At 41.1% G+C, this 25759-nt stretch overlaps 1 protein-coding gene across 1 annotated transcript in view; it reads right to left on the bottom strand.

Moving 5' to 3' along the window:
- The window catches only part of EPB41L4A (erythrocyte membrane protein band 4.1 like 4A), a 243427-nt gene that overhangs the window by 77816 nt on the left and 139852 nt on the right, over window positions 1-25759 (bottom strand). The window contains exons 6-10 of the mRNA XM_032403864.1: window positions 21126-21223; window positions 19859-19979; window positions 17148-17235; window positions 14871-14959; window positions 14216-14279 (exon numbers count right to left, since the gene is read on the bottom strand). Of these exons, the coding sequence (XP_032259755.1) occupies window positions 14216-14279; window positions 14871-14959; window positions 17148-17235; window positions 19859-19979; window positions 21126-21223 (460 nt within the window). The remainder of the gene's footprint in view (window positions 1-14215; window positions 14280-14870; window positions 14960-17147; window positions 17236-19858; window positions 19980-21125; window positions 21224-25759) is intronic.

The raw sequence follows: 25759 nt of genomic DNA, 5'->3' as shown, positions 1-25759 counted from the left end.
ATTACTTCTGCCATGTGCAAATGACAAGTATGAACGCATTCTCCATTAATATAGGGCTGTAACACCAGCTGCCTGGTTTTTATCCCACTGTTAGCAGGATAATCCAAATACTCAAAGGAGGGTTAACATAAGTAAAAAAGAAACCAAGAATTCTGAATAAATTCCATGCATTTTTGCCACTGACAGTAACCACTGGCATGAATGGGACTGAGGCAGCATCACAAAGGTCTCTCTTTCCTACTAAACCTTTTCCAAACAGACACAGACAATTAGCACCTTTCCATTCAATCATACAAAGGTGAGTAGATACTTAACTTCAGAGGTTCATTCCAACCCACTGCTAAAATACTTTATCCAAGCACCAACTGCTTCCTTTGGCAAAAACACTTAACTTTTGTCATTTCATGCCAGAAAAAAAGCTATGTTCTGAATCTCTCTCTTTTTTTTAAAGTAGGCTCTACACACAGCATGGAGTGCAATGGAGGGCTTGAACTCACAACCCTGAGATCAAGACCTAAGCTGAGATCAAGAGTCAGACACTTAACTGACCAAGCCACCCAGGTGCCCCCTGAATCCTTTTTTAATACAGGTTTTTATAATATTTTTATTTTATAAACTGAGCAAGTTTAAATCACCTGTAACTTGAATACCATGTGGGGGTTTCACTGCACCTTGGAGTCCTAGGTAAACGTGGCTCAAACTCCCAGTCCTATCATTTTTGAGAATTCAGGACCCGTATCATATCAACGAATTCCCAACCCAACTCCCTTGGATCTCTTGGTTTCTTTTCCCATCTTTGCTGGCTGTTTCTCTTTGCAAGCTTCAAGAAATAAATCTGCTTCAGCCTGGCTTCTCTGAAGTGTATTGAGATTACTGGAACAGTCCTGGAGGGGCTCACATCCACTATGAGCTACACAGTGCACTCACCCTGGGCCCAGCTGATTCTCACTGCCTCTCCCAAGCCTGACCCTTGTTGCCACAGCCGGTCCATGCTCTACTGGTTCTTCCGTTGCTGTCTTGGGAAGCAGCCACAACTGGACAGTCTGCCTTCCCCAGGCTCCCTAGAATTATGGGGTGAACATCTTCTCAATCCTATTATATGTTTGTCCCACCTCCAAGGTCAGAGAAGCAACCTCAGGTACACTGCACTGGTAAATATTTTTAAAAGATTAGAACTTCTAACAAGAGTAAGATGCAGTCATTTCATAAATACTGGAAAGTCCCGTAGCAGAGAGGTTTCTGATCATCAGTGATCCACAGAAGCAGAGGAGAGGATAAAAGGAAGTATGAAGATTACAAGTCTAAAGTATGGGGCACCTGGGTGGCTCAGATGCTTAAGCATCTGCCTTCAGCTCAGGTCATGATCTCCAGGTCCTGGGATTGAGTCTCAAGCTGGGCTCCCAGCTCACTGGGGAGTCTGCTTCTCCCTCTCCCTCTACCCCTCCCTCCTGCTCGTACTCTGTCTCTCTCTCTCTCCAATGAATAAATAAAATCTTTTTAAAAAAAAGTCTAAAGTATGGTGGGTTTGTTTACTTCTCAACAAGATTTATATCTACCTGGCAATTGTTAACTGACTTTAGGCACTAGGGGAAACAAAATCTTCAGAGGGCTGATAGCACATGACTGCAATAACCTAATTACTGATCAAGCAAAGGCCAGCAAGGGGTGGAACTGAAAACAGATACCAAAAAGATAGCCCAAAATGGTGTTTTGAAAAATGCTATCATTATAAATGGTGAGATCAAATGACTAGGGTTTTAAAAGCTGAGCTATGAAAGAAAGTGGGCACAATGTCTGTTTTAGTGACTATCCCCGTGTTTGCCACTGCTCTCTCTTCTGGCCTCCCAAGTTCAATAAAGAATTCGCTGTGAGCCCTGCCACAAAGCAAACTAACAATCTTCTTATTTGGGAAGGGCATTCTTTCAAGCTTTTTCTTTTCTTTTTCTATTTATTTAAGTAATCTCTACACCCAAAATGGGGCTCGAACTCACAACCCTGAGACCAAGAGTCGCATGCTCCTCCAACTGAGCCAGCTAGGCGCCCCCAAGCTTTTTCTTTACATAGGCTCCCTAAAGAGTCTTTCTTACATTAGAGTCCTCTCATATTGGCATCAGAGAGTGCAGTGGTCAAACAAACTGGGCAGCACCAGATTAAACACTCAGATCTACTCATGTGCGGATGTGCTCTGGCAGTCTCCAAGAGCTGGTAAGGTACTTGCTATTTCCCCGATTTATATGAGCAGAGAACTTCCTTTCAAGGAAGGGACTTTTCAGTACTCTGGATTAGAATATTTTACATGACACATACATACCCCTACACACATACACACACACACACACACACACACACACACACACACACACCCAGTTACTTTTTAAAAATTCCTTTTGAAATGCATATAATATGGTTTGAATTAAAAATCACTGTGTAGTTCAGCAGAGCACTTGGAGAATCAAATTAATTTCCTTTCTTGCATATACATTTTACAATAAAAGAACAAAAACAGCAAAAATATTCCAGTACTTTTTTGTCAGCTGTGTGGATGATATTCCAAAATATATACTAAATGTGAAAAACCTTTTTACCTCTTTTATAGCTGAATAGATTGACTGCTTGATGAATAATTGCATGTAACTCTTTCTAGCTCACAGAAACATAAATTATAGCACTGGAAAGGATGTGTTAGATTGTGTGCTTCTCTTCTTTTTCATTTCCTCCCAAAAATTCAGAAAGAGAAAACATGAGCCAAAACATCAGAGATATTTATATCATGTTTCAGTAAACTTTGAAAACTATTATGTTGAGCTTATTCTGCTTCCTACTTGAAAAAATGCACGGATGCAAACCCAGGAATCCAGATGGTTGTTTTACTCTATCTTTTCCTCACCTTCTCTTTAGAGAAACCACAGCTTTACCAACATGTTGGCATTTCTCTCTTCTACTTGCAGATTTATTTTTTAAATTTTATTTTATTTAAATTCAATTAATTAACATATAGTACTGTACTATTAGTTTCACAGGTAGAGTTCAGTGATTCATCAGTTGCATATAATACCCAGTGCTCATTATATCAGGTGTGCTCCTTAATGTCCATCACCCAGTGGCCCCATACCCCCACCCCCTTCCCCTCCAGCAAACCCTCAGTTTGTTTCCTATAGTTAAGAGCCTCTTATGGTTTGTCTCCCTCTCTGATTTTGTCTTAGTTTATTTTTCCCTTCCTTCCCCTATGCTCCTCTGTTTTGTTTCTTAAATTCCACATGAGTGAAATCATATAATTGTCTTTTGCAGATTTATTTTTGTAAAGATAATCTTTATTCCCAGTTTACAAATGTTACAGATTTTTAAATAACAAATGTTATTTAAGCTTCTTAAAATGAAGGCATCTCTGGTAAGACCCACTGATACTCAATTTAAAAATGTTTCATAGCAGAATTTTAAAATTTTTCCAAATATGTGGTCCATGTGTTTTAATTATAGAGAAAGTCAACAAACATACCAGCAAGTGAAGCAGAGGAAAATGCATGGCCCTGGGAGACCTGCACTCCCCTTCCTGCCTTGGCATAAGCTACTCACCAGCTGAGACTGGTCCAGAACAAGGTGCTCCCTGAACCCTTCCTGTGCAAAGCTTCAGTAGCTCTGGGTGGCATGAGGCCAAGACAATTCCAATTCAGAGACATAAATCAGGAGCCTATTTTAAGTCCAACTTCAGACTAGGTGCTTTCAACCTCACAACAACCCTGTAAGGCAGATTTTGTCGTTTTCACTTTATAAATAAACAAATGTAGATTAAATGTTGCTCAGTGAATTGTCCAAAGTTAGATAAGTGGGAGGCCTGGACCTAAACCATGCTATTTGACCACACGGCTAGCGTCCATCTCCAAACCCAAGAGATGCCAAACCAAGCTGTTGTGTGGCATCAGGATCCAAATATTACTAACGGAGCCGCACTCAGGAATGCATGGGGGAAAATATTACACCTTAGTTCCGGTGTGCTCATACATGGTGGTGGAGATGCAAAGTGGCAGAAAAACTCGAGATGGAGGAGGGGAAATGGAAATACCTAACAAAGCTATACATGCACTTACACTTTGGCCATGCAATCCACTCCTGGGAATTTACCCCAAAGATACTCCTTCCACAATATAAAACTACATATGCACAAAGTCACTGGAGGAAAATTTTTAATTGCAAACTACTGAAAACTACCTAAATTGTCTGAGCAGAAGAGGTTGGGTGAGTAAAGGATGGTACACACACTCAACAGAGTCCTATGTAGCTGCACAGAAGAACCAGAAAGCTCTCAATGGACTGATATAAAGAGAATTCTAGGAGGTATTACTAGGTGAAAGTGAAACGAAGTTCAAAGGCATATAACAGTGTGCTATCTTTTGGGTAAGAAAGAAAGAAAATGTTTTAAATATGTTTATCTGTACAAACAGAAACACAAGAAGGATGAAGCATAAAACATTAAAGTTGGTTACCTACAAAGAAGGGTAGGGAAACAGAATTGAAAGAATATGGGCATTAGTGATACTTCTCTGTGCCTTTTTGTACAGTTTTGACTTTTGGAAGCATGTTAATCTTTTACATCTTCAAAAAATAAAATGACATAACTAAGAATATGAAGGGGACCTAAAGCTGAAACAAGTAAACCTAACCAGATCACAAATGAATACCAAAACCTCAGGAATAAGGAAAGCAGGAAGGAAGGGCCAGCCCAAGTTCATTCTGAACACAGCATTTGACTATATGCCCTCAGTCTTGGCAAGATGGTATATGTGAGTGAAAGAACTACAAACAACTGTCAATTTTTGTGGTTTAGACAAAGCAATTCTGAAACTATTTGAGATATATTTTACAATTGAGCAAATAAGTAAATGTGTTTCTGTTGTTGGGAGCCAAGGTTCTCAGGACATACAAATATGAAATGAGGGAAGGCCAGAAAGAATGCTGTGGGGATGGATGGAAATTGGAGATATGATGTGAACTCATGATTTCTACAATGAGTATGAGCATGTTTATATGCACACATATGTATTTATGGATTTATAAATGGACACATGCATGTGTGTATTCCTTAGCTCTGTCCACTGAAAAGGCGAAAAATTAAGGTCACCCCAGAAAAATTAAGGTCACACCCATACCTAACACCCAGATCTTGACCCGTCCCCTCTGAACAGAACCAGGGCTCATTGGAGAAATGGCTGGTAACAGGGTGGATGTAGGGTAGGTGCAGAGTAGGTACAAGATGCACCTGAAACACCATATTGTACCAAAAAGGAAGAAAATGACCAACAAAATGATAGGGTTAGGTCAAAAGGGCACAGGAGCCAGATTAAAGGACCTCCCACTGACCACATCTAGGACAACTTGAGTACCAAAATAGTTAGGTACAGTAATGTATTATAAACCACTGGGGGAGGGGGGAGGATTAGTAATTCCATGCTGATAGGATAAATAAAAGAGAGAGAAGGTGTGGCTCTTGCTTACAGTGGAATGCCAAGGGCTGACTGATGGATGTGAGGGGTGTGGAAGAGCTAGAAAATCAGCATTTTACCAGCATCATAGTAAAAAATGAGATCAGGCAAGAATCCTCAATGAATGCTAAGTCTACAGGGAAATTCTGAAGAGGAGCAGGACATTTGCATTGAATTACGGTATCTCCCCACAGATTACTCATTAACTGTAAAGGAGGAAGAAGAAAAACAATAACTGTTCAGTGGGAAATCTAATCAACATCCTGGCTAGGTGATGAAACTTTGTCTAACCACCAAGAGACATCGGATGGATGATCATCACGTGCCTCCAGATGCGATGCCCTAAAGAGGGCACAACCGCTTATGCGGCTTTCCAGCTGAGAACACAGACCCTCAGTCTGTCACAAGAAAACAACAGACAAACATGAGATGAGAAGCTTTCTATTTTTAAAAAGTGGGGTAGAACTGTATTCTTCCAAAATGTAGGGCGCCTCAGTGGCTCAGTCGGTTAAGTGTCCAACTCTTGATTTCAGCTCAGGTCATGATCTCAGGGTCGTGGGATTGAGCCCCGGGTCAGGTTCTGCACTGGGCATGGAGCCTGCTTAAGATTCTCTCTCTTCCTCTCCCTCTGCCCCTACCCGCCCCGCCTTGAACACATGCATGTGCTCTCTCTCTCTCTCAAAAAAAAGTCGGTCATAAAAAACAAAAATGGTACAAAAATGTTTCAGATTAAAGAAGATTAATTGGATTCTATACCAGAGAGGGAAAATATTATAAAGGACATTATTAGGCTAAACAAAACTGCAATGTAGAAAGCAGATGATAGAAGTATTATATCAACATAAACTTGTTAAGCTGATAATTGTACTGCGGTTCTATCAGAGAGCATCCCTATTCTTAGGAAATACCCACTGAAGTATTTAGAGATGTGTCACACACGAAAACCCTCAAATCATTCAGAAAAGAATCACGCGCACGCGTGTGTGTGTGTGTAGAGAGAGAAATGAAAAAGGAAATGTAGTAAAACATTAACAGTGAGTGAATATAAGTGGGTGAATGTACATGACTGTGTTCTTTGCAATATTTTAATTTTTGCCACTTTTTGTAAATTTTGAATTATTTTCATACAAAAAGAATATTTTTAAATCTATAGTTGCACTTACAGTGTGAAGGAACCCTTAGCCTACGTGAGCGCGACCTCCCCGGCTTGCTGATAAACAGTGACAACTCCTGGCCACCAGGACTTCGCGTGTACTCTTCTCAAAGAGTTCGGCCAAGTGGATCTAATTACTTGTGGCTAGACTTGCCAGGAACCTTTTGGGTCGACATCCTGTCACGCTGGGTAAGTTTAGGCTGAGGTTAGTTTCATGATGTGTTACACATAAAAGTAATCACAGCCTCATTTTTTTCATTTATTCAACAAATGTACATGCCAATCTCGTGGGAAAAGGGGGCCAATCTCTTAGGCCTTTGGCCAACCTCTGGGCCTACTGCTGGGGACTGCACTCTCTCCCTGTTGATGAAACCAAGGCATTTGGGTATGATCCCAACTCCTCCTGAGTTTTCACAAAAACATTCCATCTGCTACCCATCGGAAGCTGTTTTACCTCCTCACTGGCTCCCAAATCTGCCCACTTCGCTCCATCCTTGTGGTGACTGCCTTCCCATCACCTCCCCTGATCAGCGTGTCTGCCTCCATTCTTACCTCCTCTGTCCTCCATGAGGCAGCCACTCTCCTCACAGTGGGTAAGGCTCAGGGCTGGAGGCATCACGCAGTTTCCCCACCCATGCTCAACTCCCCCAGCCACCACACAGGTAAGAGAGGACCTCTTCCACAACAGGTGAGACTGAACTATGCACTGGGACCATCTCCCTTTCCTCAGGCCTTCTGCCTCCACCAGCAGCGGAGAGGAGCAGACAGAGAAAACAAACCCTACTCCCTTCAGACATCCACAGCCTCTCCACCTTCATCTGCCTTGAATCCACTGGACCCCATCTACTATGCTCTCTTGATCTCCGTCACCCCGAAATGATACTCAGCAATTCCCCTAGTTTGTCCCCACACCTCCACACCTCCCACCCCCCCGCCACCCAACTCCTGAAACCCTTCCTTCGTGCCCTCTGGAATTCATGGTCTCTCATCAGTAAAATCCCTTGGCCCCGCAGTCTGCTCTCTCATACTGCCTTCACCCTGGCATGCCAGAAGAAGCCTGGCTCTCCCCTGAGGACTTGTCTTAACTGCAGCTCACTGGAGTCGGAGCTTTGCCTCTTGTGCCAGGGTCCTCATATCAGTGGGCCTGAGAGTAGAGAAGATTCCTGCTTGCTCCCCAAGGCTGCTTTTGGACCATTCTCTCCTCTTTCCCCTACAACTCCCAGCTTGGGATCTCATCAGATTCCATCACCTGCCATCTCTCTGGTGGCCGTCATCCTGAAAGTCCTCTCCTTCAAACACCAAAGCTACTGCAGTCAGTCACACCCTCCAATACTACTCTCATGTTAATTACTGGAAATTTCAATATGTAAATAGAAACAATGCCTCCAACACCCAGACATCTCAGTTCCCTGAACTTCTCAATGCTGTTGTCTTCCTCCCTATCCCAACCACTCACTCCTGTGCTTGCAACCCCACAGCAGAGCTCTCAGCTTTAGCATGACTGACGTGTCCTGTCCATTTACAACATGTTGTAAAATGTGCAGCAGCACATTCGACCTCTACCCTCTAGATACCAGGAGCCTCTCTGCCCCGTCCCGCACTGTGACAACCAAAACTGTCTCTTGATGCTGCCAAATAGCCCAGGGGTGGGGGGGTAAGAAGGTGAAAACCCCTGCCTGGTAACTTCCCATTTACAATAGCTGAAGCTCCTCTGTGATCTCAATGCCTAGCACCCAACCCTCTGACCACCCCGTCTCTCCAGCTTACTCCCTCCACTTCTCCACCCCCACCAAGCTTTCAACTCCTCCAACCAGGACCTCCTCCCACCAGACCCCACCCCTCTTTCACAGTTCTCGCTCTTTCCTTACCCAGTCTCAATTCCATGATAAACCACGGGATTGGCTCCCCTGCCTCACCTAATTCCCTCGTCCTTCTCTTCGTACTAGTCTCTTCACCAAACCAACTCTCCACTTGCTTCATGTCTGCACCAGCGCTACTGAATGTGCGTGGAGAAAAGCATACCATGAATGGGCTCATTTTAAATTCAGGACCCTTCGTACTACCAAGCTATCATAGGATATCACCAAACCACATGTGCCTTGTCTATTTTCTCTCTAAAATTACTATTTCATACCTTCTTCTTCCTTCAGACCCCCACCACCTCCTACCCAACTTCAGCCTCAGCTGATGACCTTAATACCTAGTTCCCTCAAAACAGAAAGCAGAACAATCATAAGAAAGCTACCCACCTACCCTAATCTACATTCCCATGCTCATCTTCCTGCCTGTTAACCAGGGATGAACTGTCCCGGCCGCCCTCTCAAACCAACCCTTCTATTTATACACCAGCTGTCATCCCCTGTCACCCACTCAAGGAATATCGTTCCAGCAATTCTCTCTCCCCCTACCACATCATCAAGTGTTCATCATATATTGGATCATTCTTATTGGAGTATACATATGCTATTATTTTTCCAACTTAAAAAAGAAACCCTCTTGACCTGCTTCCTCTGACAGCCTTCTTCCTATCTATTCCTCTTTGTGCCAAAACTCCTCAAAAGAGTTGTCTACATTTACCCTCTCCAGTTCCACTCCTATTACCTCTTTTGCTTTTTTTTCTTAATTAGCATGCATTGGGGAGGGGGGGTCATCCCCTAATAATGGACTCCTCTCAGGGTGTTTTTCTTTTTCTTTTTTTTTAAGATTGTATTTATTTGTCAGAGAGAGAGAACACATGAGCACAAGCAGGGAGAGCCACAGGCAGAGAAAGAGGGAGAAGCAGGCTCCCCACTGAGCAAGGAGCCTGATGTGGGGCTCGATCCCAGGACTCTGGGATCCTGACCTGAGCCAAAGGCAGACGCTTAACCAACTAAGCCACCCAGGTGCCCCCCTAGGGTGTTTTTCTTGCATATGAGTGCTACAGTAAGGATATATATGTCCCTTGTGATTCTCCAGGGTGCACAGACCTAAGAGTGGAACTGCTGAGATAAAGCTCACTCTTCAATCCACTGAAAATGGTCTTATCAGTGGCCTCCTACATTCCTAAATTCAGCAGTCAATTCTCAACCCTCTCCTGATTTGACATATCAGCATCATTTGACATAAAATGTGATTTTTAGCTGGCAAAATTGGATACAATCAGTATTCTTCCTACCTCCCTGGTTATTGCTTCCCAGCCTCTTTTTCTGGTTCTTCCTCTTCTTATCTATACTCATTCTCTTAACGACCTCATGTAGTCTCATAGCTCCGAATACCAGGATATGTCAATGATTATCAAATCTCACTATCCTGCCCAGACTTTGGTCCCAAACTCTGGATTCATAGAGCCCACTTCTTAAATGTCTCCACCTAGATGTATAACAGATATCTCAAATGCAACATGTTAAACATGGGATTCCTGATCTTCCTCCCCAAACCTGCTCAACTCAAAGCCTTTCCCACCCCGCTGGATGGCAGCTCCATTCTTCCTGCCTTTCAGGCCAAACACCTTTAAGTCACCAGGACTCCTCTCTCTCATACCTCCCCACATCCATGAAACCATGTAGCTAAATCCAGAATCCAACAATTTCTCAGCACTTGAAATGTTGCTACCCTGGTCTGAGCCACTATCCTCTCTCGTCTGGATTTTTTATTTTTATTTATTGATTTATTATTTTTTAAGATTTTAAGTAATCCCTACAGCCAACATGGGGCTCAAACTCACAAACTCAAGATCAAGAGTTGCCTGATCTACCGACTGAGCCAGCCAGGCACCCCTCGTCTGCATTTCTTAAGTAAGCATTAGTTGCCCAATGAGTGAACAGGCAACAACGTTTACTCTCAAGGAATTCAGTGAAAAGCAACCATTTGTAACAGACTTCTAAAAAATTTAAACCCCTCATAATAAACACATATTCTTAAAACCAAGAGCTAATACTTAAGTGGTGGAATAGTGATATTTTCATTAAAATCAGAAACCAAAGATGCTTTATATTACTCAATCACTTAACACTCTTCTATAAGTTATGACCAACACTATAAAATATAAAACATAAATAACAGAAATGAGGAAATAAATTATTTTTACTTGCAAATGATATAATTATATACCTACAAAAATTTATGAGAATCAAATTAAGAACTCTTGGCTAGCACACAAGAATTCAGCAACATGGCCAGATTTGAGATCAACATAAAACTCCACAGCTTTCACATCCACCAGCAGAAAACAATTATAAGATACAACAGGAGGGAAAAACTGATCCATGAAATTAAGAAAAAATGGTCAAACCTGTAAAACTAAAACACATTATCAAACACTGTGCAGGCACATATGAATAAATATAAGGAGAAATGCTTATTATATGATACTAAATATAAAACCTGTGTACAGAACCACACAAGGGATGACATGTATTCATGTGTGTATAAACGTACATATATTATACATTTGTGCTAAGAGGGCAAAATCTGAAAGGGACGGCACCAAAATAATAATCGTTACCTCTGAATTTTAAAATGTAATTTTAATTTTCTTCTTTATAACATATTTCCCAGATTTTCTAAAATTGTCATGGAAGACCTTTATACTAAAAGTTTTTACTTTCTGGGAGGTATTACTGAAGTCACAGCACCTATTTTGAAACTTAAATAATCCATAAAAGTATTTATAGTAATTAGCTGCTGAACCTGTCAGAGGAATAAATGTTTACAAAATCATTTTTTAGGGGTGCCTGGGTGGCTCAGTCGTTAAGCGTCTGCCCTTCAGCTCAGGTCATGATCCCGGGGTCCTGGGATCGAGCCCCGCATCGGGCTCCCTGCTCCCTGGGAAGCCTGCTTCTCCCTCTCCCACTCCCCCTGCTTATGTTCCCTCTCTCGCTGTGTTGTCAAATAAATAAATAAAATCTTTTTTAAAAAAAATCAGTTTTTAATTGCAGACAACTATTTGTTGCTCTCTCAAAAATGAATCACTAAACTCATTAAGGTTATATCTGAGAAAGAGGAGATTGTTACTTTTGGATGCAAAGGAAGAGATACATAGTACATACTAGTACATTCTTTGTATTTATTAAGATATGTTGATGTGTTCTGTTGGACACAGTTAATATTAAAAAGTGGAATTGGACAGTATTAGTGGCATAGCATGACACCAGGAAAAATCTTTTATCTGTAGGACATTGCTGTTCTTTTGGGAACTGAATACCTGAATTTGGTCTTAACAGCATTGAGCATACTGAGTTAAGTCTCTCTGACTGGACCAGCGGAGCAGAAAACCAGAATAAGCATTTCAGCCATTTTTCAAGCTATGATTACTGGTCCAGGCGATAGGTTTCAGGGGGCTTTCATATTTAATCTATGATTACAGTTAGGTCTCCATAATAATCAACTTAATTCTACCATTATGTAAATCATTGCCTCACAGAGAGATACCCTGGTGGAGAAAGAAGACATACTGCAAAGCAAGAACACTCAGAAAAGACGGAACATAAGCAGGGGGAGTGGGAGAGGGAGAAGTACTTTGGTTAAATTAATGTCTTATAAAAAAAAATAATAATAATCCCTTTGATTCAAGCCTGAATTCAGCACCTTGCAAGAGACTGATGACACCAGGCTAACGACCCAGGAGACAGTGTCTCAGGCGGCCCCCAAACACCACTCCTTTTCCAAGCTGCAGAAGGGACTGAGGCAGAGCTGAGTGTGTAGGAAATGAGGTCACACCATGGAGACTGCCATTAAAAAGTAACATGAAGGGCGCCTGGGTGGCTCAGTTGCCTTCTGCCTTCGGCTGCCTTCGGCTCAGGTCATGATCCCGGGGTCCAGGGATCAAGACCAGCATCTGGCTACCTGCTCAGCGGGGAGCCTGCTTCTCCCTCTGTGCCTCCCCCCACTCATGCTCTCTCCTTCTCTCTCTCATATAAATAAATAAAATCTCTTAAAAAAGAGTAACATGAAAAATACCAATTTTGTTGTTTTGTTTTCTCCTAATAATGAAAAATATAAGAAGCTGAAAGTTCAAGTTAGTTGCAACTTTACCAAATATTTATCCTGAGGCAGAAGACATTTTGAGGCACACTAATGATAACATAAAAGTAGTTGAACAAAGGACCTTGCTCACAAAAATAACTTAGGTATAAGGGGGAACATGACCATAAATAATAGCAATGCTTCCATGAAAAGTCTTACTCTTTTATTATAATATTCCTATTAAAAACATGAAACAGTATGTTCAACATGTTGAATAGACCTTACTTCTTGCATTAAGTCTTGTGAAACCAGGGGCAGGACAGGGAGAAAACCATATAGCCCTACTATCTAATTAGCTGTTCTACTTTTTGGATGATTTTAATTCAATCTTACAGCTCATCTTTTAAGATTGATGCGTCTAATCAGGAGTTGAAGAAAATTATAGACTGTTACGAACTACTATAGTAGTTAGATAGTTTGGACTATCATTTTTGTAAAAATCTGGAATTTCCCCTCCTTACAAGTTAAAACTCATTTCAAAATCCAATTTTATCAATAAATGGCAGTCTGTCACAGTTCAGGGAGGGATCATTGCATTTTTTTTTCTAGAAATACCAGGTTTTCCGGTTGGACAGTACATAATCTCAGTCCGGCAGTTAACTGATCATCCCACAGTGTGTGAGCGCATGCTGCCGGGGAGATCTCTGCCCGACGCCGCGTTCCACCTGCGGTCACTGCCGCTCCTTTCCCGTGTCTCCATGTGGAGATGCGGAAGCGCAAGCTCTACTCACCTCGTTTTTACAACAGACATCTCATCAGAAAGTCAATTCAATGCCATCCACTTAGGTTTTTGGTCTACATAAAGTCACTACCAAAGAGACAGAAGGATGGATTCTCGTACATCCTATTTTCACTAATTTATCCCATAAATACAAATTAGAATAACAGCACTTCAAGGGAGCATTATTTTCATAGACAGATTAAAAGGAAGCTTTCACAGCCTTGCCTTTTTGGGCACAGTTTCTTAAAAGCCACCTCTCAAGGCATGAAAGCACCTCCAGGCTCCGACAAATACTATGCCCATTACCCAAACAATCCTGGAGGACACTGCCAAGCTGTAGGGAGAAAGTCAGTATTTCTGCACCCTTGCCTTACACGCTCCTTTAAAAGCCTCCAGAATTTCCCCTCCGGTTTATCTACCATGCTCAACTAAGGAGAGAACAGAAGTATGACTCCCTACAGGTCGTTTAATTTACTTTGGGACAAAATTAGGACACTCTTTATCCTATATGTGGGCTGCACTCTTCTGAGGATATGAATCCTACCTTCATAGGTAGTACTTTTAGGCAAATTACTCTAATAATGATAATCACCTCCTATTCTCTCTTGTGCCCTAGAAAGGGTTTTTTTTTTCCCTCTCTTTGCTCAAACTAAAATGACATGTCTCCATAAGCAACTCATTCATTTCTCCTCACTTCCCTTTCCCTCCCTTGAGAAGTTGTGTACGTGAGTCAATTAACCTGGTTCCACGTGGCTGCAGCTGGGGAAACACGGCACTTTTACTTCACAATGTCTTTTAAGTTACCCACGGACAGACAAGACTTCCCGCCTCAGTGAAGCTGAGCGCTCAACAAAAACTTACATCTTTTCCCAGCACTCTGAGTTCAAACTGTGTCTCCTTGAAATGAACCTTTGTAATCCGTGGCCTAAAAAACAAAGCAGACGGTGGCGGTGGTGTAGTTTGTAAGAATTAATCTTTCAGCAATTCAGAGAAGTTCCCAGAGGGAAAAGGCTGGCTCATCACAGCTCCTTCATAGACTGCTACAGTAACTGCTGAGAGCTCCCTATAAGTCATTCGCTCTGGACCCCTTCCTAAACAAAATTCCGTTCTCATTCTCCTGTGCTTCTCTAGTAGATACAGACCACTTGGAATCCCCAGGCCCTTGGCCAGTACTGCCTTCCCAGCCACAGCGTAGGGCTACCGGCAACGCCTCCCTCATTTAGCATCAGAACTCAGAGGAGTCCTGGGCCCACAGCCCACCGGCACACAGTGGAATGGGTAGGAAACCCTACTACACCCAATTTGCATGGACAAGAGAGTCCAGAATCACAGCACCTAAAATTTACACAGAAAATACATACTAAGATGCACTGGGAGAAAACTTATACCCAGTTTCACTCATTTATTTATCAACCACTGGAAATGTACCTGTTTTCTTTTCACTAACAAAGACCCATAAGCCGAGCACATACACTGTATAATTTTAATACCAACTCTGCCCTCAAGTTATACTTACCAGAAATACTTCCCCACTTGCTTTTTATTCTTGTAGACAACAACACCAACTGGAGTTAATCCTAAGAAATACTCAGATTTGTTTTCCCCCTGCAAAAACAAACATATGCCTATAACTATGAATTTATTCATGTCAAAACCCTTTGTCAAACTGTAGTTGGCCATACAAACATAATTTGTTGCATTAATAGTGGGTCTATCTAGTTTTTCAAAAACAGCTTAGAAAGCTAGCTAAGGTATGATAGTACGATTAGTTTTTTTTTTCAAATTTTTACTGAAAAGTTTTCTTAGTGTATTCATCCTTGTAACTGCAGTTCATCAAAAGAACCTGGGCTACCAATCAGACCCCTGATCAACTCAGCCCACACCGCATCCATAGTGCTGTTCACCCCAGCTGCACATTAACTGGAATCACCTGTGCAGCTCAATATGCTGGTGCTTGGGTGCTACCAAAACCGGTTAAATCAGAATCTGTAATGAAGGGGCCCAGGTATCAAAATCACATAAATACTCCAGGTGATTCTCCTGTGCAGCGAAGGATTGAGAACCACTGGCTTCTATCAAGAGTTCCTTCCCAGGGGCTCATCTTGATCTTATTCTCAGACGTAGATAATCATGAAGCCTTGTTTATCACCACCCTTCTCCAGAAAGTTCAGGCATCTGCCCTAAGGCACACACTTGGATTCTCTGATGTTTCTATCATGCTTCTTCCTACTTCCATTTGTGACTTTAAGACTACTCAAAAAAGTTAAAAATACCATATTTTCTGGTAAAGACTGAAGACCCCTTAATTTCCAGGCAATGATAAATCCTAATTAAGAAAATGAGATTCTGAAATGAAAAAGTCACAGAGCGGGTATGAAGGACAGGCACATGTCTGTATGAATTTTATTTCTACTCTAAGGTCAAATAACAGCCTGCAAAGTCATATTCCCAAGGAACATAAGACAACTGATATGTTTTGGAAGAGCACCAGCTGTTGCCCACTTTCAGTTCTAAAAATTCAATCTTAAAGGAATGTATGGAAGATTCTAATGAATCCAGTTCATTTGTTATAAATTCCTACCATCCACAAAACTGTGAATTAGGACAAACATTACACAAATGCAGAAGCATTTTGCAGAAGACTCTCTCTTTACACATTTCCTATAAAATACAGTCCTTAAAAAACTAAAAGCCTGACAAGATTAATGTGGCTAGAAGGGAAAACGGTAACTATTCCACAAAGTTTTAGAGGTGTTCTCAAATGACAGTAGTATAGAGCATTTAATGATATAACGAGATTGGAAGCTAAAATATCCAGGAATTACTATTTCCCCCTAAAATACGTAACTTTTATTACCATACTAACAGTATACCCAGGGATGTTTCTAACTCTTCACAAATAATGAGATCATTTCTTGTTTTAGGAAACTCTGATGTGCAAAAGACATATTGAGAAACGAATGCATGAATCGGTTATCTGCATTATGGTAAGTTTTATCAGGGCTCCTTAAAAATTACATTCCATAATTTAATTGACATTGTCTATATATAATCTTGAGCAATTCATTTTGTGTAAAGAATAAGGCACCTGGCTCATTCTCTCAAATCATCAAATTTGACTGTTGCTAACTGAACTCTTATAAAATGAAAGGCAATGACATTTCAACCTCACTGGCAAAGAATTATCAATTGAGAGAAATGGCTTCAAGGTTAAGACATGGATTCAGAATATTCAACACAGATTCAGTGTAACTGTTCACCGACTATATTCGGCAAGTTCTCATCAGCTGCTAAAGAGAATCTGCCAAAATATTTCCATTTACGCAGTGGCAGTAACTACAGCAGGGCGGCAGCCGTCATGCTGAAGAAGCTGCACGTCCACACCCGTACTGGTGCCAAGGCCTACTTCTCTGGAAAGGGACTTCATGAATATCTTTCAGCCATAAAATCTATTTTTGGAAAATCCTCCTGTTTTCTGTCTAATACAATCAATTATAGACCAATTTTAAGCGGTTTTGACGTTTAGCTAAGCCCTATGGAGCTGCTATCCAGATTGTGTTTTCAAGCCCAGTTAATTGTTTTCTACACATGGAAACATAATCACAGACTTTTAGGCAAAACTCATTAGGGTTGAATCCATGCAAGAGATTCTTTGTGTTTGAAAAGCACAGATGAAAAAGTATCATCTGCTCGCTAAACAACAGCACTGCGGCTTTCCTCTGGGAGTTTCAGTGACTTTTTAAGAAAAATGTCATCAGCTTAAAATACCTTGTGTTAATTAAATGTTACTCACATAGACAGGATGGAGGTCAACGCCATACATCTCCAGGGATTTGGCAGTCCTCAAGTAATTCAGCTCTGCTTCAGAAGGAGCCTGACCCCTACACCCAGCATAAAAACAAAAAGCCTTACGTTACTAATAGATACTGCACTTGTAGGGAATAAGCCGTCTCCACTTTATTCACTGGAAAAATAATCCCTTGTGCTAGAGCAAACTTAAGTCTTTGTATTTCAAGAAGTCCCTTGCCTCCATGGTGACAAAGTGTTACACTCTGAGGTAATACTTGTATTAAGTTAATTTCATTTACCAAATCTGTTTTTACTCAGTATAGCCAATCCCAATGTCCCAGCATATATTTAAAATTCTGTATCAGAAACCCCCAAAGAGATTGAGAATATAAGCACTCGAATTAAAAAGTACATCCTTTACAAAGAGTAAAATGTCTCCACACACCAGCAGCTCTCGATCAGGATAAAGAGGAGTAAGAGTAGTAGTGGGTATGGAGAAGAGAAGAGGTTCCCCAACACCTAGCTGGGGTCTCAAGAGCATCTCCTGAGCACATATGTAGTTTGAAAATATGTGAGGGGGCGCCTGGGTGGCTCAGTCGTTAAGCGTCTGCCTTCGGCTCAGGTCATGATCCCAGAGTCCTGGGATCGAGCCCCACATCGGGCTCCCTGCTCCACGGGAAGCCTGTTTCTCCCTCTCCCACTCCCCCTGCTTGTGTTTCCTCTCTCATTGTGTCTCTCTCTGTCAAATAAATAAATAAAAACTTTAAAAAAAAAAAAAAAGAAAATACGTGAATATTTCTAAATAATAAAAATATTTATTTTCTTAACACAAAGTATAGAAATCATCCCAAAATCTTCACTGGTGATAATATTCGTAAATAGTATTCATTCCTAACAAGTGTGAGCATCTGTCAGGAATCTCCATGGATAAGTGGAACTGTGTGTGTGTAAGTAACAGAGAAAGATAGAAATTTTTTATTTGTTAATAAAGGGAGCTATGAATTTAATTACTAAATCCTACTTTGATGCATCCCATGTTTCCACCACGGTGCCCTGGAAAACCTAGCAATATACATAATTTTGAAATCTATGAAGAATGTTCATTACAAATTAGACACAAGAAAGCTACCAAACCTTGATCAAGCTTTATTCTCTTTGAAATAATAGTCACGCTGTCAACACCATCACGTAAAACATGTAAGGCCCTTTACCCAAAGCTCCTTGATAATTTCAAAAATGTAATTGTACTTTGAAACTCCTAGAATTAGTATTCTCAGAATGTGCCAAACACACTGCCCTTCATAATGTTATAACAGGCACTCTCTTAGCATCCACTTCAGCAAAACCTTAAAATGAAGGACTCTATAATCAGGCTGGAGAGCATTCTGGTGCATGCTAATACAAGATGGAAAGCCTGGTTTCTCTGATTGCAATTCAGCAATTGACTTCTGCTGCTACTCACTGAAACAGATCCTTTAGGCAAACATTTTTTGTTGACCAGATTAATTCTATATTTTTTTCCTTAACTATAATAGATCTGAAACCAAGCAAATTCAAGAGGGAATGTTACATAAGAGGCAATAAAGCAAAGTTAATCAGTATAGAGGATTTAACCAAAATAACTATAATTAAATTATAACTTCAATGCTGCAGGCCATTAATTGAAAATCCTACTAGGGGAGTGTGCATATTCTCAGAAGTGCATGTGGTGTTAACATAATACCCTCCAAGGCTCCACACTGGTGTCGTCGTGATTTCCACATTCACTGCTATAGACTGAATAGGACTTTGCTTATAACTGTGAAGAATTTACATACTTAAGACAGACCAAATCCACAATACATTAAGGCTTTTGTGATTACAAAACATATTTATAGCTGAAAGAATAAATTTCACAAGGTACTGGTGACTGAAAAAATAGAAAACTGCAAAATATAATATATACAGAATGATTTCATTTATGTAAAATCATATATACAAATAAATTTTCTCTATGGGAATTTATGCAAAGAGGGGGATTTGAAAGGCCATTAATCAAAAATATGTTGACTTTAGGCATTGGGATTTACTCTCTCCTTTATATTTTTAAAATTGCTTTGGTTTTCTATGAGCATTTTAGTGTTATAAGCAGAAAAAAAAAGACAAAATACTAGAATGTTCAAGGCACAGGTGAAGAATTTATCATTCTAGAAACTTTTCTTAAGACTGCCATTAGCATAAGATGATAGTTGATGGATGATGCAACATAAGACATGATATTTTTTCCACCTTTGAGATATAATTGACATACAACACTGTCATGTGTAATTTTAAGGTATACAATGTGTTGATTTGATATACTTCTATACTACAAAATGACGACCACCATAGGGTTAGCTAACACCTTCACACTGTCACATAATTACCATTTCTTTTTTGTGGTGAGATCATGTAAGATCTACTTTCTTAACAACTCTCAAGTATATTGATGGCCCTTGAGGGCTTTACCCTAAGTGAAATAAGACAGAGAAAGACAAACACTATGATATCACCTGAGGTGGAATCTAAAAAAGCCAACCTCATAGGAACAGAGACATAGAATGGTGGTTACCAGGGACTGGGGGGTGGAGGAAATAGGGAGATGTTGGTTAAAGAGTGTAAACTTTAATAGAATAAAGTTTTGGGGATCTGATGGATAGCATATGTTGACTATAGCTAATAAAAAGTGATTCTTACATTAAAGTTTTATGAATCCTTTCTATGGCTTCTTCGAGTTCCTCCTTCTGATCAGGAACAAACCGGTACTCTGACACATAGCCCGCAGTATGCTTATATGGGTCGTAATCTCCAAGCTCAGCTACAAAAGAAATTGCATTTTTTTCCATTTTAGAAAAATATTCCTAAAACTATTTTAAAATACTCCTATCATGCTGAAACATTTTCTTCAAATGCCTTATTAATAAATTCAAACATAACTAATTTTAGTAAAAAACTACTCTGGTGAGCGTATATGAATGGTATAAATAAAATCTTGTCTTAAAAACATAAGTTCTATATTTTTGCTTTCTGAAAGACTATAATTATCATCATTTGCATTTCAATTATTTTTACCAGATTATATGAAATAACATGTTGTAAACAGAATTTAGAGTACATATATTAGAAATGCTAGAGGCAAAAACAACCAGGATACCAATATATCCTCTCAGAAAATAACACCAAGAGATAGAGCATATAATTCAAAATCTATGTGCCCCAAACAGTGGTCATGGAAATTTAACACAATGCTGTACATTGGTTTACACAAAAAAGCAAAATGAAACCAGAAAGCTCATTATATTACATTTATTAAAATTTTCCTCCTTACGTTAATCCACCTTCCAAGCCCAACCCAGTTCATCTATGTGACATTTTTCCTAGGATATTTTTTCTAGACTACTCCTGGTCTGCAAGTGCCACAAAGGCAAGGAACATACTGTCTCACTGCCCCTATACCTAGCAAGAGTCCTAGAAAGGGCTCAGTATATATGAGTGGAAACGTCCTCAGCCTCCAAAATGACAATGCAACCTGGAGCTGCCCAACATGGTTGCCATATTGATGCCAAGAGAAGAGATGCGATAAGGGCCACACCCTGAATTGGCACTGGCATCTGACCATATAGAGTCTCCACAACAGCTGCCTGAGAGCAATGTGATCTCTGAGATATCACACCTTGGGGGGATCCACAAACTCAGGTGGGATATAGAATGGAAGGGATTTTCAGACCCTCCACTTAATCCAGAATCAATGCCATTCCTGTGACTAAAACTCCAAAGTGACCTATTACAAAGGATACATAACTGGCTTCACTTTTACCTCTTCTGAAAGGACACGGATTAAAACTTGAATTCTGACTAAAATTTTGTTCAGGGAAATGTCACTTGATAAGAAGAATTTTAGTACGTAAACTTGCTTAAAAAGAAAAATTCAAATTTCTTCTCAGTTTGCTGCAGTGAAACCTACACTGGATGGCATATGCTCCCAGCTGAGCAGCAATGTTGACAGGGCAAGGCAGCCGGCCCTGAAGGACATCTTGCTTCACCTGCAAGAAAAACTGGTATCTACAAGAGAAATGGAAACAGAGATTAATGATATCTTACACTACCCAGGCTCTGATAATCACGGCACCAATCACCTTCAATGAAAATAAAGCCACTTCTGTTCCCTGGTGAGGGGGCTGCTGAGTGAACAGTTTAAACACCCTCTACATAAGGGATACAGGGTCGTGGCTAAAAAGCACAGGCTCTCAAGTTAGACTGGCTGGACTGCATCCCAGCTCCGGACTCACCTGGGCAGCTGCTGACCCTCTCCAACAGCCCGTCTCCTCACCTGCAGAACCGGGACAGCAAAGTGTCTACACCTCCTAGGTTAATGTGGAGGTTATATAAGCTATTCTCAAGACTCTCATTCCTGCCGCTACCACAGCTACTCCAACACGGCCTTACTGGGAGGAACAAACCGTAAGGACCTAACCGATAGAACGTGTTGCCTACAGGGTCTAAAATCATGGATATGGGACAAAAAGGTCATTGTAGTGCAATTCTATCAATTCTCATGCCCATTATCCATGGCTTTGCTCATTCCATTTGCCTAAAAAAAAGAAAACCCTGTTATAATAGCGTCATCCACAGTTCTAAACACTGTAAATAACTCATTCCAAGTGTTTACATATAATTTCCATAAGACTTTAAAATGTCAGTAGTATCATCTCCATTTTGCAGAATGAAGACTCTGACAGACACAAAGAGATGAAGTAACTTGTCCAAGATGTCACAACTAGTTAAGTAGCAGAGCCAGAACTGGAACCCAGGCAGTCTGACCCTGGAACCTCTTAATCAGAATGCTATGCAACTTTGGCTAGCTTCCCCTCCCCCGCCCCCTTCAGTCTTTCAGCCTGTGCCAGAGGTTGATGAACCAACACAATGAACCATCAACACCGTCCTCAGCTGCCATCACACACACACACACACACACACACATATATACACATACACACGCCCACACATGCACCAGGCTGTCATTGTGGTTTCTCTTTCTTTGGAAGCCAACTCTTGATGTCACTGGGAAGGGCAGAAAAAGGGCAAAGGAAATGAATTATAAAAATCAGCTGTGATAAGCTGCTCTTCTCCAAATGCTTACCAGCAAGGCCCATAGTAAGGGAATCCAAATGTTAGATACTACTTATTATTATTATTATTTCTAGAAGACTGATACCAAGTTTGATTTTATCCATAAGCTTAAGAGATAATCCGTGTAACACCCTGTGTTTCCCCACTGCCCATTTCAGTAAACAGCACCGCAGTCTCCAGATATTCAAGTGAGAGAAACCTACCAATAATGTATAACCCCTGGCACCCACATCCAATCACTGAATCTGTTGTCTTTTGGAATCCGCACACTGCTCTCCATCTCCTAGCCCAGGTCGCTATCCCCTGGATTTCTAAAACCTTCAGTGCTCTGCCATCATTCATACTTATCTCCCTTACAAACAACCTTCCCAAGAGGTAAATGAAATCCTTACGAGAAAAACAGGATCAAGTCACTCCCTTGACAAACAGACAAAACCTTAAAAAACTTCACTCTACTTTCAGATCCTTAAGAGAGCTTGTGACGTGTGCAGCTCGGTCATGGAGCGGCTTCCCCGGCCTCCTCTGCAAAAGGGCTGCGTGGCCTAGCGTCCCTATCCCGCCACCACCACGCGCACAGAGGCCCAAGAGGGGTCGCCATCCAGGTTTCCTCCAGCCCACAAGCGACAGCACCGCAGCCTTCCCCTCCTGCAGCTCACTGGCTCGTGGCCACCCGCAACTATTACCAGCGCCGCTGGCGTTCCACTTCCAGTAACAGCCCCTGCGGAAGTGCAGGGCATCCTGGGGAATCCAGCCCTCACCACCCTGCTCTGCCCCACACCAACCGGGGTCACTGGTGGACAAGCTGCTTTTAAGGGAAGTCCACTCTCCCGTTTATGGCTACACTGCTGGAGTTCCCGCAATGCTCGGAATTTCCCCCAAGCCTCCAGCGGCACGATCACCTGTGACTTGGCTCTGGAAGCCATGAGGAAGCAGCCTAGTGACCAGCCTGGCAAAGCCAACACTGGGCCCCAGTCCTGAGTGGCCACCACCAGCCGCAAGGCTTCAGGAGATGCTAGGAGCATCAGAGCCCCTTCCTTCCTTTCCCATAGACTAGGCAGGCTGCAGCAAGCAGAAGGAGCTGGGGTTTTTTATGGCAAAACACCAAAAAATCAGTTGAGAGAACCCCACTCTACTCTCCAAATCACATTCAAGCCTTCCTGACACCCTGTAGCTATGTGCATCAAGTATAAAATAAACTCCAAATGGCCAGGGGAAAAAAAAGAAAAGAAAAAGAAAAGGCTTGTAAGACTTTTGCTTCTTGAGCCAAATCTCTTGCCATTAACCAATGACTACCTCACTCCCTAACTTGCATTTACTTTTCTAGCTCTACTTAACTACTCACCATGCCCTGAATGCTCATCTTGGATATCAAATCCACTTTGTTATAATCATCTGTCCTCCTCTTGAAGAGGAAAAAAGCAGAGTAAAGCATTATTAGCAGAATGTAAATGCAAAAGCTTATAAACTGAAGAGACATTTTGCTAGAATTACTACTGCTTACTGGAAACTTACATTTAGCTACACTCTCTTTCTCTATTGTTAACTTGGAATTTCTTTTCCTGAAGTGTATTTTTTTTTTTTAGGAAATGGGTCACAGATGCATATTTATTTTGCTCTATTAAGACTTTTATAACATCTGACTAAACAGTCAAATCGCTTGCCAAGTACAGAAACAGAGGGACCTAATCCCACAAGAGTTTGCTTCAAAGGCAAAGGCAAAAAAAAAAAAAAAAAAAAAAAACCAGAGGGAGATGAAAAAACAAAGAGCTGAAACAGAGAGAAAGACAGATACAAAGAAACAGGGACCCTATCCCATCAGGGATTGTAGTCTCAGTATATAGGTCTGGCACATAGTAACAGCTCAATAAATAGTTGTTGACTTGGATGGATATACAAATGAGCAGGGAGACAGATGGCCGAAATGGAAAAAACTGAACATTCTTTGCTGTCTTTGAGAAATTCACAAAGAAAAAGAAAAAAGGAATCTGTTCAAACTTCCCTGGACAGCCTGCCTTTTAAAGATACCAGAGATCTTTAAGTCATTGCATTAAAAAAAAAAATCCACTAAAATCAAGACAAGTAAACTATTTTTAATTAAAAATTTAATCTTTATCACAGCAAGCATATTAGTTTTTTATGAGAAATTTATGATACAATAAAATCACATTTTCATATGCTAAACAAATACTTTATCATATGTCAAGGCCTATTTTTAACTAACTGTATATAACTTATTTTGTCCATTTTATGAGACTTAGGGTACAATTTAATATTTTATTTAAATTACAGATTTAGAGTTGTTGAGTCTTTCCCTCTGTCACTCTGATTAAGGCTATGATTGGATGCTTGAGTCCTTGTTTATCTCTGGTTTTAATGAGGGGGAACCTACATCCCAGTTTGCCTAGGACAGTTCTTGTTTATGACTATTATACATGCCTACGTATTAATAGCTCTCCTCATCATCCTCCAAAGTATCAGGGTTTGGACAATCAATTATAGTGTGACCCTGGTTATATTGTAACCCTACTGGAGAAAAAGAAAATGCTCATTAAAGATGATCCATTTAATAAGGAAGCTTTCCAGACTCATTCTGGTACAAAACTGAGGCATCATAAAGTACTAGTTATCTTTTTTTTTTTTTAAGAGAGAGAGAGCGCAAGCATATGAGTGGGGGGAAGTGGGAGACAGAGGGAGAGAGAGAATCTTAAGTAGACTCCACACCCAGCATGGAGCCCAATGTGGGGCTTTATCTCACGACCCTGAGATCATGACCTGAGCTGAAATCAAGCATCAGATGCTTAACCAACTGAGCCACCCAGGCACCCCTGTGTGTAAGTTAATATTCTGGTGTATAGGCACTGTCTCCCAAGCTAGATCCTGAGCCCCGGGGGAAAAGAGCTGGATCTTCCACCCTGTCCACACTTACCACAACACTACAACGAGTACAACACAAGTCCAGGGCTTGAAATATTGGCTTCACAGTTTTCTGTTTATCTGACGTTCACCGAAAAGAGCTAACACCAAGCATGTACAAGCTGTTGAGCGCCATTAACAATTTAACAAGTATCAGAGGCAAGAAGAATGGCAAAGGAGGTTTGCTTAAAGACATGGCAGAGACCCCACTCTTTCCGGAACCAAAACAGAAGGTTCCCTGAGATTCAGAAGCCAAAGACATGCTTACACCAATATACCTGAAATGCACCTCCCAGTGACCTGAGACCCCTGGTGAGGAAACTGAGCAGTGTGGGGCCAAGCAGAAGTCTGACTTCAGTGCCAGCTGAATTTGACAGTCAAGAATCTAAGAGGAGAGTAGCTCCCTATACGGAAGGCAGGATTGTTTTCTGTCTCCCACACAGAGGGAACCTTGCATGTGGTAGGAGTCCAATCATTTTAGACAAGGCTTAAATGTGAGCGACAGGGGGAAATGGTGTGTACAGCTTAAGGAGGAAAACAGTAGAGGAAGCACAC

The sequence above is a fragment of the Phoca vitulina genome, unplaced genomic scaffold, assembly GCF_004348235.1.
Source record: "Phoca vitulina isolate PV1807 unplaced genomic scaffold, GSC_HSeal_1.0 scaffold6, whole genome shotgun sequence".
In the NCBI taxonomy this organism is placed as follows: domain Eukaryota; kingdom Metazoa; phylum Chordata; class Mammalia; order Carnivora; family Phocidae; genus Phoca; species Phoca vitulina.
The sequence above is the reverse complement of the archived record's forward strand: the minus strand, read 5'-3'. Positions and strand labels throughout refer to the sequence as shown.